The sequence below is a fragment of the Macrobrachium rosenbergii genome, chromosome 5, assembly GCF_040412425.1.
Source record: "Macrobrachium rosenbergii isolate ZJJX-2024 chromosome 5, ASM4041242v1, whole genome shotgun sequence".
In the NCBI taxonomy this organism is placed as follows: domain Eukaryota; kingdom Metazoa; phylum Arthropoda; class Malacostraca; order Decapoda; family Palaemonidae; genus Macrobrachium; species Macrobrachium rosenbergii.
In genome coordinates this window covers 59938578-59952743 of record NC_089745.1, presented here as the reverse complement: position 1 = coordinate 59952743, position 14166 = coordinate 59938578, and the positions used below count along the sequence as shown (strand labels likewise).

General features: G+C 35.2%; 1 protein-coding gene across 1 annotated transcript in view; it reads right to left on the bottom strand.

The window, feature by feature from the left end:
• Positions 1-3856: 3856 nt before the first annotated feature.
• The window catches only part of LOC136838842 (uncharacterized), a 59599-nt gene continuing 49289 nt past the window's right edge, over positions 3857-14166 (bottom strand). The window contains exon 9 of the mRNA XM_067104483.1: positions 3857-3926. Coding sequence (XP_066960584.1) covers positions 3875-3926 — 52 coding nt within the window. The 3' untranslated portion in view covers positions 3857-3874. The remainder of the gene's footprint in view (positions 3927-14166) is intronic.

Sequence of the window (14166 nt, the reverse complement as noted above, 5' to 3'; positions counted from 1 at the left end):
GGAATAGAGACGAGTAATTGGAACTGGAACATAAAATTTAGGTCAAAGGCCAAGTGCTGAGACCTATGAGATCATTCAGCGCTGAAAATAATGTTGAAACAATTGTTATGAGAGAGTGGAAAGTATGATGTAAGAGAAAATGTAAAGTATACCTAAGTTTTACCAGACCACTGAGCTGATTAACAGCTCTCCTAGGGCTGGCCCGAAGGATTAGACATATTTAACGTGGCTAAGAACCAACTGGTTACTTAGCAACGGGACCTACAGCTTATTGTGTAATCCGAACCACATTATTAGCCGGCCGGAAAGTCGAACTCGGGCCTAGCGAGTGCAAGGCCACAACTCTACCGACTCCCCTAAGAAGAGCTAAGATGTTAGAGAATATGAAAAGAGGTACAGTAAAAGGAATGAAAGGGGTTGCAGCTAGGGGCCGAAGGAACACTGCAAAAAGCCTTAAGTAACGCCTACAGTGCACTGCGTGAGGTACACTGACGGAACTAGCCCCCCTACGGGAAACAGAGACAAGAGGAACGAATGTGTCTTATACCTGTACCTTCAGACTTTAAGGTAGGGGAGATGCTGCATTTAATGCTCCCCGTAGGAAGGGTAGTGCCGTCAGTGCACCTCATACGGTGCACTGTAGACATTACTTAAGGTTCTTTGCAGCATGCCTTCGGCCCCTAGCTGCAACCTCATTCGTTCCTTTTACTGTACCTCCTTTCATATTCTCTTTCTTCCATCTTACTTTCCACCCTCTCCTAACAGTTGATTCATAATGCAACTGCGAGGTTTTCCTCTTGTTACATCTTTTAAACTTTTACTGTTGATTTCCATTTCAGCGCTGCATGACCTCATAGGTCCCCGTGCTTGGCATTTGGCCTAAATTCTATATTCAACTCAACTGTATACAATGATAAGGTGTCTCCTTGCCAGTTACGGTCTGGTGTGCAATGTTAGATAGAGACGAATTACTGTATTTGTCTTGTAAGACTTATGGCGCTCTAGGTTAGGTTAGGATGGGGGCTCCATGGGCGAAGGCTCATTATCAGGTAAGGATCCAGCACCGTTGACTGGTTAGATTAAGCTAGTTTAGGGAAGGTAAGGTTAGGATGTATTGCCCAATTAGCCTTGTGACATCTTTGTCCTTTATAACGTTTTATGTGATTGATGCTGATAAAAGACATTACAGAACCATTTATTTTTTTCAATTGCTGTCATTGTGGTTAAAGCATTTTAGACCATTGCTGCTGGTGCAATATACTAGTTTTAGGTTCATTCGTTTAAAAATCCCGGTTTCCTACAAAGTTCAATCATAGTTGTTATAAACAGGAGCTGAGGAAACACAAAACAAGTGGTTAGCATCATCAATAAAGGTCAGCATACTAGCACAGTAAAAGTAGACGGAAAAAATATATGGTCCATGTATCTGGAGAGAAATTAAAGTATCATACTATTGTCCAAAGGTGTTCACATTAAGCATTCGAGAAAGAGGAGGAAGCAAGAGGTCCACGATCCTCAAAGCACCTTCAAAGTCAATCATTTATCAAAGCAAAACAACCATGACCTTACAAATGAACTGATAACTCAAAGCTAGAAGGACGTACCGGATTACAAAATATAACGCTTGAGTTAAAAAAAATTACAATTTCATTACCAATAACATAAAATAACCAAAATTCTTCATAGAAGACAGACATGGTCCATACTTTTATCCTTGGGATCTTGTTTCTTATTGAATCGAGATCAGGACTGTACCAGTAATCGCTTTCCTGTCAACTAATGTTTGCTTAACTGTAGTTGACATCATTAAAATATTCAGTTGTTTTTTTATACAAGATTTTGTGCTACTTCGTTCATGTTACCATTCAGATGATTTCTTACGAGCTTGCTTGATGTCGTATGTATGATTAAAACTATAAAAGAACTCTTGTAAAACAAAACAAAACATCGATTAATTTTTCACTCTAGGCAACAGACGTTGTGTTATAACTGGATAGTTAAGCTGAATGTTTGCCCAAACACTTCTTAATTATCATAATGACTAAAATACGCCATGTCTTTTTAGAAGGTAAGCCTGCGACAAAATGGTAAATGGACGTTGCTACCCACCAATGCTCACCTACGACTCTTGTCTAAGTGCCGATGTGTGAAGCTCTCCAAGATCATTTTTTGTGTTCCAGTTACATTCCTCTTAATGGGACCTTCCACTTCGCACACTACTGATTCCGTTTGTTTACAAACAGAATCACTTTAATCCTGCGATAACATCCAAATTGTCCAGCTTGTTGCCACACTGACTTGTCATGGGACCATTGGCTAGTTAAATGTCTGTCATAACTGATTCAGTACTGAGTAGAAGGGGCCATAAGTTTCGGTGAGAAAGTGTGTCCAGAGAGTCCACAACAGGCTTCTAATATCCATGTTACACCTACCACAGCTATCAGTCAACAATTGCACAAACCTCTTAAGGCGAAAATGTCAGGGCGTGTTACCGCAAGGTGTAAACAAACGCCATTACCATCCATAGCAGGAATTTAAATCATTCAGTTTAGCGTATGCCGAACAATCCGACCAGTAGCAAATACTAAAGCTATTCATGGACTTCCTGACAATTGGAAGGATTTACTGGCTGCTCGAACGAGCAAAAGCCGGTGCTGGGAGAGAAAAATGGTAATTTATAAGTGTGTAGTTGACAACGCTAATGAAGGTCTATCCACGACGCCTTTCAGAAGGCTCCACAGAACTTACCATCAAAAGTACAGTAAATGTTCCTCATATTGTCGCTCTTTTTACTCCTGGTCTACAGTAGTCATTCTTATGCTAAACTTTTGGAATACTCTGGATACGCGGATAATTATTGACATCCACTAGGTCTTAAGGTTTATCTTCATTTGCATCTGATTAGTGCAACTGTTCAGGGTAACCTCATGCAGTTATTTGTTGATAGTAGCCAATAATATTTTATAGCATAAAATCTCAAAGACACTAAAAACAATATAAAGAGACTGGCATGGTCATTTCAGAACTTGATTTCGAAGTTGTTAAGAAACTGGCAAAAAATTTAATTTTTTACTATTCAACTTTATGGGCTAAAATTCTTGATTATCGCAAACTCTAATCGAAAATGTTCTTCGAGACGACTGATTGGCTGATGCATGTAAACTGGCGTTTAAACTCCTTGACACAATAAAATAGTTACACTTAAAAGAAGACTTAAGTTAAAAATACGAAATTATCTTTAAAGATGCAAATCACTCGCTTAAAGAGGAGCGCTGGGAAACACAATGGTAGTCTGCACACGGGTTTGAATCCTGCCGCGTGCTTCAGAATTTCTTCATTGGTTCTTTATTTGTCTCTTAGGCTTTTGAGTGACGAGCGTATCCTAAAAGTGTGTGGAAATCGAGAAACTAAGAGGTTATAGTGGTTACTTTAAACGTACGTATCTGGTAAAGAAAGGAACATTAGATTCAATATATGTATGTGTATGTAATTATATATATATATATATATATATATATATATATATATACATATATATATATACATATGTGTGTGTGTTTCTGTGTACAATCATGTGTACACGAGTCATACTCAAAATATACGAAATGAAAAAAAAAATCCTGGACAGAACGATTTCTACTTTTGGATAAAAAAGACAGAAATTTTTGGCAGCTCAGCACCAAATAGTTTACCTGACAAATCAATGCTGGCTGCTCATCAAAATTCAGAAGAACCCGTACTAGAGACCGACTGGAATTTGGATAAGTTTTCTGAGATCCCCCGAGTTATTTTTTGCCACTGTACTCCCTTAGGAAAAAAAAAGTGTCAAGGATGGTCGCTGAATAAGAGACAGAGGTGTGATTCACATTTACTTCTAAACGGGATGTTTTTTCTCACCTTCCATGTGTTTGTAGAGCCCACGGACACTGAAATAAAAAAAGGACGTACTCTGGTTATAAATATACGTCAAAAATTATTGTTCATGTCAGGTTATCAAAGTGGGCTGACTCTAAAAATTGAATAAAAACCGAGAATAATGTACACATAACACACTTTATATACAAACATCTATCCCATCCAAAATACTGTACTCTGTTTTTAGATTTATACAGACTACTTGATTCAATAAAGATCTGAACACTGGCAAATTGATGTCAAATACTTTGAAGTGTCAAAGGGTTTCGCTTCAAGAGAAAAGAGGCCATATTGAGAGTAGGCTGACCTCTGCTGCTGTTACCACACTCCTTGCTTCTTGAAAACAGTTGCTCTATCACTCCTGTTGTCATTATCTTCACCACCGACCAGAAATGGTTTGCTACCATTAGTCCTGAACTGCAAAATTTACTGCCAAGATTCTTGGTCATGTATACGTCAGATATATATGTATGTATGTATGTATGTATGTATGTATATGTGTGTATATATATACATATGTACATATATATATTATAAATAATACATAAATATATATATATATATATTTATGTATTATATATAACATACATATATTATATATAATATATATATATATATATATTATATATGAGTATGTATATATATTATATGAAGCATGGAAAAGATGGCTCTTACAAATTCGTCTTAAGATTACTATGCATGATTCACGTGACACTTGACTTTACGGCCTGCAAGCAGTTATTATACCACATTATAACACTTTTTTTTTTACTTACCGTTCAAAGCAATTTAATACATTTTAATGTATAGTATCGTTGCTACACAGAAAATAAGATAAATGAATCCGTCGCTATAATTACCTCATACTGACTTGATGCATTCTGTAATATTTTAAACAAAACACTTAATTTTTCCACTGAAACAGCTAAAAGGATGATAAATAGTCTCATTTTGCCGGCTTAAACAAGCTTTTTGTGGTTGTTATTTAATTAAAGAGCTCTCATAAATCGTATAGGTAAAAAAATTACATTTGTCTCTGAGATTGAACAAAGTAGTAATACTTGTGCAGTTCATATTTAACACAAAAGCAGCTGTAAAACGTTTTATCGTGTGATATATAGTTTCAACCAACAAACCGTTTCTCCAGATAGGAGGGTGGCTCTAGAGAAAAAACAAGACAATGGGCAGTGCAATGGTCACTGCCGCATTCATACTTTAACTTGTCAGATGTCAGTCAAAACTACGACTGCAGCAATGGTAGTAATCGGAAAAACCTAGATACTGCTGCCCGTACAACTGACAATGGTTTGGGATTCTAATTACCTTATATCATAAGGTATACCTAGTGCAAGGTTGTGAACCCCTTTGGAGAGGTAGTCCCCGTGAATGTCAAATGAGCATCTTACTCTTGAACCCAATAACAACCAAACGCATCAGATGATTCTATTTTGCTAAAAGTGAATTGCTGATAAACAAAACTAATGAGGTTATAAGCTGATGTGTAGGGTTGTGGATTCCATGGTGGGAGAAGTCCCCTAACTGACAGATGAAACTCGTCTCCTGAGGTCAATTGCAACCACACCAAATCACCAAATGGCCTGGGCGCGGAGTTTGTAGTCCCTAAACTTCATATATATATATATATATATATATATATATATATATATATATATATATATATATATATATATATATATATATATATATATATATATATATATATATATATATATTGTTATATATATATATGTATATGTGTATGGGGTTGCAAACCATACAACATAAAAATGAATTGTTAAACATTTTGACAGGTGTGATAAATTTACTTGAATCCAAATTGTTTTGTATTCTACAGACGGGAGATGGGGAAATGTATCCTCTAATGCCGATGAATATTTCCTTTGTTGATTTCCTATATTTTTTGTTTATATATATATATATATATATATATATATATATATATATATATATATATATATATATATATATATATATATATATATATATATATATATATATATATATATATATATATATTTATATATAAACATACTCTTCTCCATCTCACGTCTATAAAATAAAAACAATTTGAATTCAGGTGAATATATCGCTGCTTTCAAAAATTTCTTAATTACTGTTAATGTTGGAAGATTGCACACATTTCACGAGAAAGGCATCCGAGACCTAAAATCAGAGAGAGTTTGAACTTTCATCCACCTGTCGAAAAAATACCGCGCTTTACGTCCTCCATTTCTTCTTTGTTCTACAGGATTCCAAAAGGAAGTAATTAGTTAGAGCTACAAACCAGTTTCTTTACCTTAAACGAAGTCTTTAAAGGGATATTAGTAAATAACATTTAAATGTCAGTCATCTGGGAAGAGTACCTGGATAATATGTCTTCCCCAAAGACCCCACAACAATATATTAGATGTGTAGCGACACCGTAGACCTATCTCCTCTATGAGATTCCAAGGGAAATGAAGACATTCCAGGTCGAATGAGGGGATTCCAAGAATCCTAGAGCTAATCTGCAGTATAATTACACTTGCAAACATTATGTAACTTGATTGAGTTACAGCCACATCAAGATGCAATATTCCAGCAAATTAAATCTGTACCCACAAAAGTTACTAATGGGATATAAAATAAGTGAAATATGTTACAGATAATACAACCGTTAGAGACATACTTTAATACAAATGGCTTGTTTTTTATTAAATAAAGGCCCCTCGCGCGCACAAACATGCGCACACACGCGCACACAAACACACACAAGCACACACACACATATATATATAAATGCATATATATCATATACATATATATGTGTATATATATATATATATATATATATATATATATATATATATATATATATATATATATATATATTATATATATATATAATTGTACTGCTTACTACCTGACTGACCTGACAGCACAGAAATGCCTTGATATCCAGAAAACGAAAGAAGCAAGCACAGTATAGAAGTGAATGATGCAATGTAAGTAAGGGTGTTCGACGTACTGCTGATACGCCTTCTATGTCGGCATATCAATGATTCTCCTCCCAAAGTATGAATGTTGCAATGAGCGCCTTTTGTTTCTTTTCAGGAGCCATTAACTCTTAGGGGAAAGAGATTCATGTTGAAAATAAATCACGCCGCGTGAAAAAATGAAAATAATGGCCAAACACTCTTTATGTAGTATTAAAGTTTTGACAACTCAATTTACAGGAATCTATTTTACTGCCGCAGATATCGAAGACTTTCCTTGTTCTCTCTGTTCTCTCCCTCTCTGCAGTGAAATCATGAGAAACTATTTTTTTACGTTGCTCTTGGGTGGGCGGCGATGAGAAAAGGGTCTCGGTTATAAACAAGACTAACGTTTGAGTTCATCCTCACTAAATGGGGGAGTGAAATAATGAGTGAGTAAACAATGGAGAATCGCATGGTGAAGTGTTGACCTAGACTTATAAGTCATTGGAAAGTAAATCAGATTTCGTCAGCAAGACCTATAATAACATTAAATTTACATAAGGGACCGGTTACAAAAAAAAACTTTTCTGTAGTAAAATATCTAAAATGCTACTAAAGTTTAAGATGCGAAATTATGCAAAAAAAATGTTCATAGCGATAGCTACTTTGCATAAAAAAAAAAAGATTCCTAACTTGTATTTTCAACAATATGTTCGGATTAGAAAAGAAATTTTTAAAAATATCTGACTGTGGGATCTTTCAACAACACAGCAAACGTGGCAAAATAATGTGTCTATGTCGGTTGCAAACTGCGTTGGTGAATAAACTATTGGAGAAACAAACCCACAGTTATGTATATGTACATATATTTTAAGATAAATCTGTACAGAAAGCTTTCGGAAAACTGTTCGATTCCCTTTTTCAATCGAACAGCTTCCCGAAAGCTTTCTATACAGATTTATCTTTAAATATATGTACATGTGCATAACTGTGGATTTGTTTCTCCATTTCAAGGCTCACGCTTCTATGAGTATTTTTGAACAAACTATTCCTCTCATTTGTTAAAAATTCCCCAATTCCATCAAAAGGGCCTCTGTCGATGAAGCGTGCACTTCTACCTCAACTGCGTCACTGCTGCGAACTGACTATAACAAAAATGTACAAAATTCAAGCTTACTGTTGTGATTTTATGAATTATAAATTATTATCATTTCCTGACAAACCGAGTCACACCCTACAAGACTATGTGTGTTTGTGCATGTATGTTTGTACAGTATGTGCTTGACAGCTGTACCGACTATAAGCTTTGAGACGACGGTTACCACTAGAAATCTGAAAGGATCTGACTCTCTTAACGACAGAATTGAAACTCCGTTATCTTGGAGAAAAACTTTTGCTGTTCAGTTTACAGGTCACTGACAGTACTAATGAATCTTACGGAGTAGTGCTATAAAATCTTTTCAAGTTACGAGGTGCTGGACAGCTTAAAAGACAGAAAGTAGAACGAGGCTTTGTTAGGACACTCACGGCAGCATAAGAAACTTAAGTTTTTACCTACACCTAGTAGATCTATCACGCTTAATTTGTGTATTTTGTAGAAAATTAGTGAAATCCATGATTGTCACATCTTTAAAAATGATTCATTTATAAAATGAAAAGTGGTTAGTTATGGTGGGTAAATAAAAAATATAACTATTCGGATCTTTCCTAGATAGTGACCCCCAAGGGTTTTCGGGGGTCGTTATCTAGGAATAATATTTCTTAGGGGTCATTATCTTTATGATATTCACTGTCTTTTGCTTATCTTTTTACGGTAATCCCCAACGGGCTTGTACCAAACACGCCACAAAGGTGGATACATGCCGGGTTAAAAACCTTACGAGGTCACTATCTGGGAAAGAACCAACTATTCTTGTATTTATTAGTTTCAGAGTTCTTTATTGATCATTAGAGATAAAATAATTATGAACAGATTTTGTGAGCAACGCTGAAGTTGGATTGTGTTTCCCAGTTTTTCAGAGTAATATGAAATAATCGAAAGATTAATCAAATCCAAATTCCATAAGACATTTGCATTTGTTCAGCAATGGACGGCAGAGTCCACTCACTTGCATCTTTTAAACATTATTTTTGGGAGTTTCATTTTGAGGGTTTATTTATTGAAAACCATTTCTTACATGGCATGGCATTGCTGACAACCAAGTCAACCTCGATGTTTGCGTATTCCGGTTTATTTTTCATTAATTGTTGGCCATTACAGTACTTTCGTTATCCTGCAATTTACATTCTTCTACAACTGAGCGGCATTCCCTGCCTGTGTTTAGAAGTTATCCTCAAAGAAAATATTAAATTTCTTTAGACTAACTTGATATGACAACGGAGTACAAATTATATGATTACCAAAAGCATCTCTTTGTGACCCTCTTTTTTCTTTTATCCGTATACCTACGAATATCTTAATGTATATATTTCGTTAACCAAAGCTTCAACGGTAGAACCTGCATCATCAAAGAACACCGGCGGAAAATCCCAACGTTTCTCCGAGAGAGATTAATGGTCAATATGGTTCTGGCACATTTTGGATGACAGCTCAAGAGATGGTGATGATTAAGAGCAAGCGCTATTTTCTGATATACTTCAAAGCGGATATTGCACAAATTATTTATACTGACCATTCTGAAGTCAGAGAAAGGCCATTCGTTAGCTTTTTCCTATTCATCAATGATATTTAGAGCAAGATCGAAATTAACTTGTGGGGGAGGGGGATGGTCTCATTTCTCTTATAGAACGTAAAATACATTAGCCCTGTAAGTGAATACACTTGAGAGAACTTTATCCTTGGCTACGAGGCTTCAAATTGCTTTATTTAACAAAGAAAAGAAGATATCTATAATGTAGCTTGGAACTTGCTTGTAAAATCTAACAGCAATATTGACTCAAAATTTTTGGCAACGACTTTCAAAGAAATTACAATTACATATGTATCTGGTAAAAAAGTAACCAATAGATTCTACATATATATTTCAGCCTAAAAAGCATTAAAAATCGATTGTTCACTTGGCTACGATGGTGAGGATGGGTCTATTCAAGCTCTACTATATCTGTCTGGAAACGACAGGTATATGAATGTACGAGAGGCAATAGACCTTTTATCTTTCTCGTGGTCAGATCGAAAATGATACCTCGTTCTGATTAGGGGACCCGGGATCGTTTCCCGCTACCGGACATCATATTTTCTTCATATTTCTTGCACTTGGATCTTAAGGATTTGTAGAGACAAGCGTATCCAAAAAAGCGCAAAGAATTCGAGAAGTTAAGAGGGCATTGTGGCTATTACACTTACATATGTATCTGGTAAAAAGTGACCAATAGATTCTACTTATACAGTATATATACAAACATAAATATATATATATATATATATATATATATATATATATATATATATATATATATATATATATATATATATATATATATACATACATATATGGTAACCATCAAAAACTACAGTGATAAGATTTCATGTCAGTAAAAACAACAATTGTGCCTAAGTTAGAAAAAGATACCTCATAAGGCACAGCTGAGGATCTTTCCATTAATATATATATATATATATATATATATATATATATATATATATATATATATATATATATATATATATATATATTATATATACAGTATATATATATATATATATATATATATATATATATATATATATATATATATATATATATATATACAATATATATATATATATATATATATATATATATATATATATATATATATATATATATATATATATATATATAAAGCTGCATCTGGATGCAAGAGGGTTTTATGCTATCCATGAAAAGAGAGTGAAAAGGAGACATCAGATTAAATACGGAAGATCTCCATGTCCAGGAAATATCCCCTCCAAGGAGAAGCAGACACCACCCATGTGAAAAAGAATGTATATATAATATTCTTAAAATATTCTAAGGAAAGAAAATTTACCTTTAAAAACTTGATCACCCACAACTTTTGAATATCAGTTACAACTGAAACCTGATTCAGTTAATTCAAATATAGTCAATAACAAAGAAGAAAAATTAAGAAAAAAACTAGACGCCCAAAAATATCGAGTAGACGTTTTTCAGACTCTGAACCCAAGAGACTCAACTCAGGACGAGAAAAAGGATTATTTTCCTTTTCAACTGTTGACGATGACAGACTTTTTAAAGAAAATTCAAGATGCATATGTGTAACTTATTCTTATTGGCGTAACAAGCACTGAGAGAGAGAGAGAGAGAGAGAGAGAGAGAGAGAGAGAGAGAGAGAGAGAGAGAGAGAGAGAGAGAGAGAGAGAGAGAGAGAGACGCAAGATACCCTCATAACAGGGGAACAACAAGCAGAGGCAAATCATTCCACACAGTACTAGAAAAAAAGGGAAAATTTATATGACACTGAATCAAATAGAATCAACAAAACAAATAAAGATATATTTATAACCTCAGCGTAGACAATAGGAAAAAAAATATTATATAAGATAAAAAAAAAACATGAACACTGAAAATGAAACCGACATACAATTTATGATGACAGTCTTTAAGAACACGATTAAAACTATCATATATTAGTCACAAATCAGTTACTTTTAAAGATACACGAGGTATTTTTGCAATTTTCATAGACACGTAAATGAGAGAGAGAGAGAGAGAGAGAGAGAGAGAGAGAGAGAGAGATTATTTCGAAAATCCTCTTAGGACCCCTTGTTCCAATAAGCAAAAAACCAGACTTATTTTATGAAGAAATGTTATAGAGTACTGTACATCATACACCCCCCTCGTTCAACGAACTCCAGTTATGCATTTGCAATACCAATAATTCAAGCTAAAATGTATGGAGTTGTAATCTATTGAAAGGAGCTGCAGAGGAATGGCAAACAGCACTGAGTATGGAGCAAACAAAACAGTAACGTATGACCCTACGTTGTTGACAATGCGACCCTATCCAGAGATGGGTTCCCTTGCCCTGTTTGCAAAAGATCCGTCGAAAACTTTCAGAAGGGTCTTCGAATTACGACTACGATGCAGATGCGTCATTATTCGTATTTATTCTTGACCTTTTTCGTGTCGTCTGTTCTGTCCCCGTCATGAGGGCGTACTCTGGATCTGTATGCGTGCCTGCACGTGCGTGCTTGCACACGCGTGTGCGTTTGCAATCCGTAAGAATCTGACATAAATCAGTGATTGGAATAAAACATGAACGCATTAACAATTAAGTGTTAGAAATCAATAAACGATTTCTTTTACAGAGACCAAAGTATGCTAAGAAGCCCAGCCCCGTTTGAAAAGTATGTCACTGGAATTCAACCCCGAAGGCTGCTAAACCAGACTTTTATTTTTTTTTAAATACAGATTAAAATACTAAAGTGAATTATACATATTTACTTCTGCACAATAAATGCATTTGTATGTCAATTATACATCACTATTTCATGTTGATATCCATGAAGCATGCAACTGCTAAAATCTTTTGAAAATTATATTCATTTAGAAGATCGGCATCTAAGATGCATAATTAATGACTAACTTCCAGACTCAGCGGTCGCTTCTAGTGCATTTGAACCAGCCGTCTCGAGAGGCTGGTTAATGCAACCACCTTTGATGCACTGGAGGAGTAATCAACAGAAACCCGTGGAGTTTTTTCATCAAAGAACACTTACTGGCGTAAGTTCGTTTTCTTAAGGCTGGTTTCATGAATTACAGATAATGAACAATTCTGAAAATTTTGATATCATTCTGTAAATAATTTATAAAGATTAACCCTCTCTTCGATAATTATTCTGTTAAATTTACATGATTTGAGGGGCAACTGCATGTTTCTAAGGCAGAGTCTTAGCATGATATTCGTAAGAGGGTTTCTTGGGGTACTTAAAAGAGCGACGAAAATGTATTGAAGCCTGCTGAGAGAGAGAGAGAGAGAGAGAGAGAGAGAGAGAGAGAGAGAGAGAGAGAGAGAGAGATGATTTTGATGTATAGGTTATTTGCATAATTAACGCGTCGTAATTTTAACCAACTTGTTATATAAAATGTATGGGCATTTCACACTAAATTTGCCTTAATTTGTAACCCTTCTGCATCAGCTTAATGTGACTTAAATAGCGGAAAAAGGGTTGAAAATCTCTGTAACGATGCGCAAAATCTCAATGGATCTTATATGAAGTGAATGCAATGCATTATTTAACGCTCGTATTGTGTCAACTTTTTTACTTCATTTCCATCAACGTTATTTATCTTTCATTTTGGAAGCTCGCTCTTTTACAGTCTATTTTCACGAAGGGTGATTGCTCTATCACTCCCAAAATTCATCGTTCTGAAATATCCTACAGACTGGTCACCTCTGCTAAAGATCCCAGACGCCTAACCCTTTGCCCATGATCTTTTAAGAAACAAATGTGCTTGTAACCAAAAACTGCTGTAGATTAAATAGTTTATCTCCATTACAGATACTAATAAGTATAAATGACTGCCTACCTACTCTCATACTTTACTTCAAATGAGTTTTGACCTCGGAGGTTTGCTAATAAACTGTGTTCGCCATAGCCCCAAGTAACTACCCACCGGTATTCATTGATGACCATCCACTCTCATGTATGTGGTGGGATCTTCCAGGCACCTGTTCTTTCCACGACATTTTTCCCCCTCTTCCTGAAGGACATTCCTCAAAATCCTCTGGTCCTAGCTACACAAATATATATGCAGGTGGCGTTATTCTTCACGCACCGTCTTTCTGTTTCTTTCCCTTTGGAAGTTATTATTAGGCTTAGAGAACACTGAGCGATGCTATTTTCTAATGAGGCAAACTGTTTCAAATAGGATGTCATGGGACTAATAAGTCTTTGCTTTGAAAAGTGTTCTTAAATCCAGGGACGCTACCCAGAAACTTCCTGATTCAGTAACATCAAAAGTTTTCTGTCTTATTAATCTGAAAAGGTCACACTTCTAACCTAAATACACCTCACCTCTGTTGTCAGATCACCTGACTGCACATTAAAATATTAATACAGAAATTGCTCTTCAGAACTTACTCACCGAGTGACACAAAACATACCCGACCTCGCTGTACACAAATTTTTTCATTCAATCAGATATTGAGGGAAAAAATACAGCACTGAGCATCAATCTGTTTGACCATTCGCTCTCACAATAAAGAGCTTTGGTCCTACTCGTAGTCTCATGAATAAATTCATCGTCATCTAACACAGGATGTCGACTAC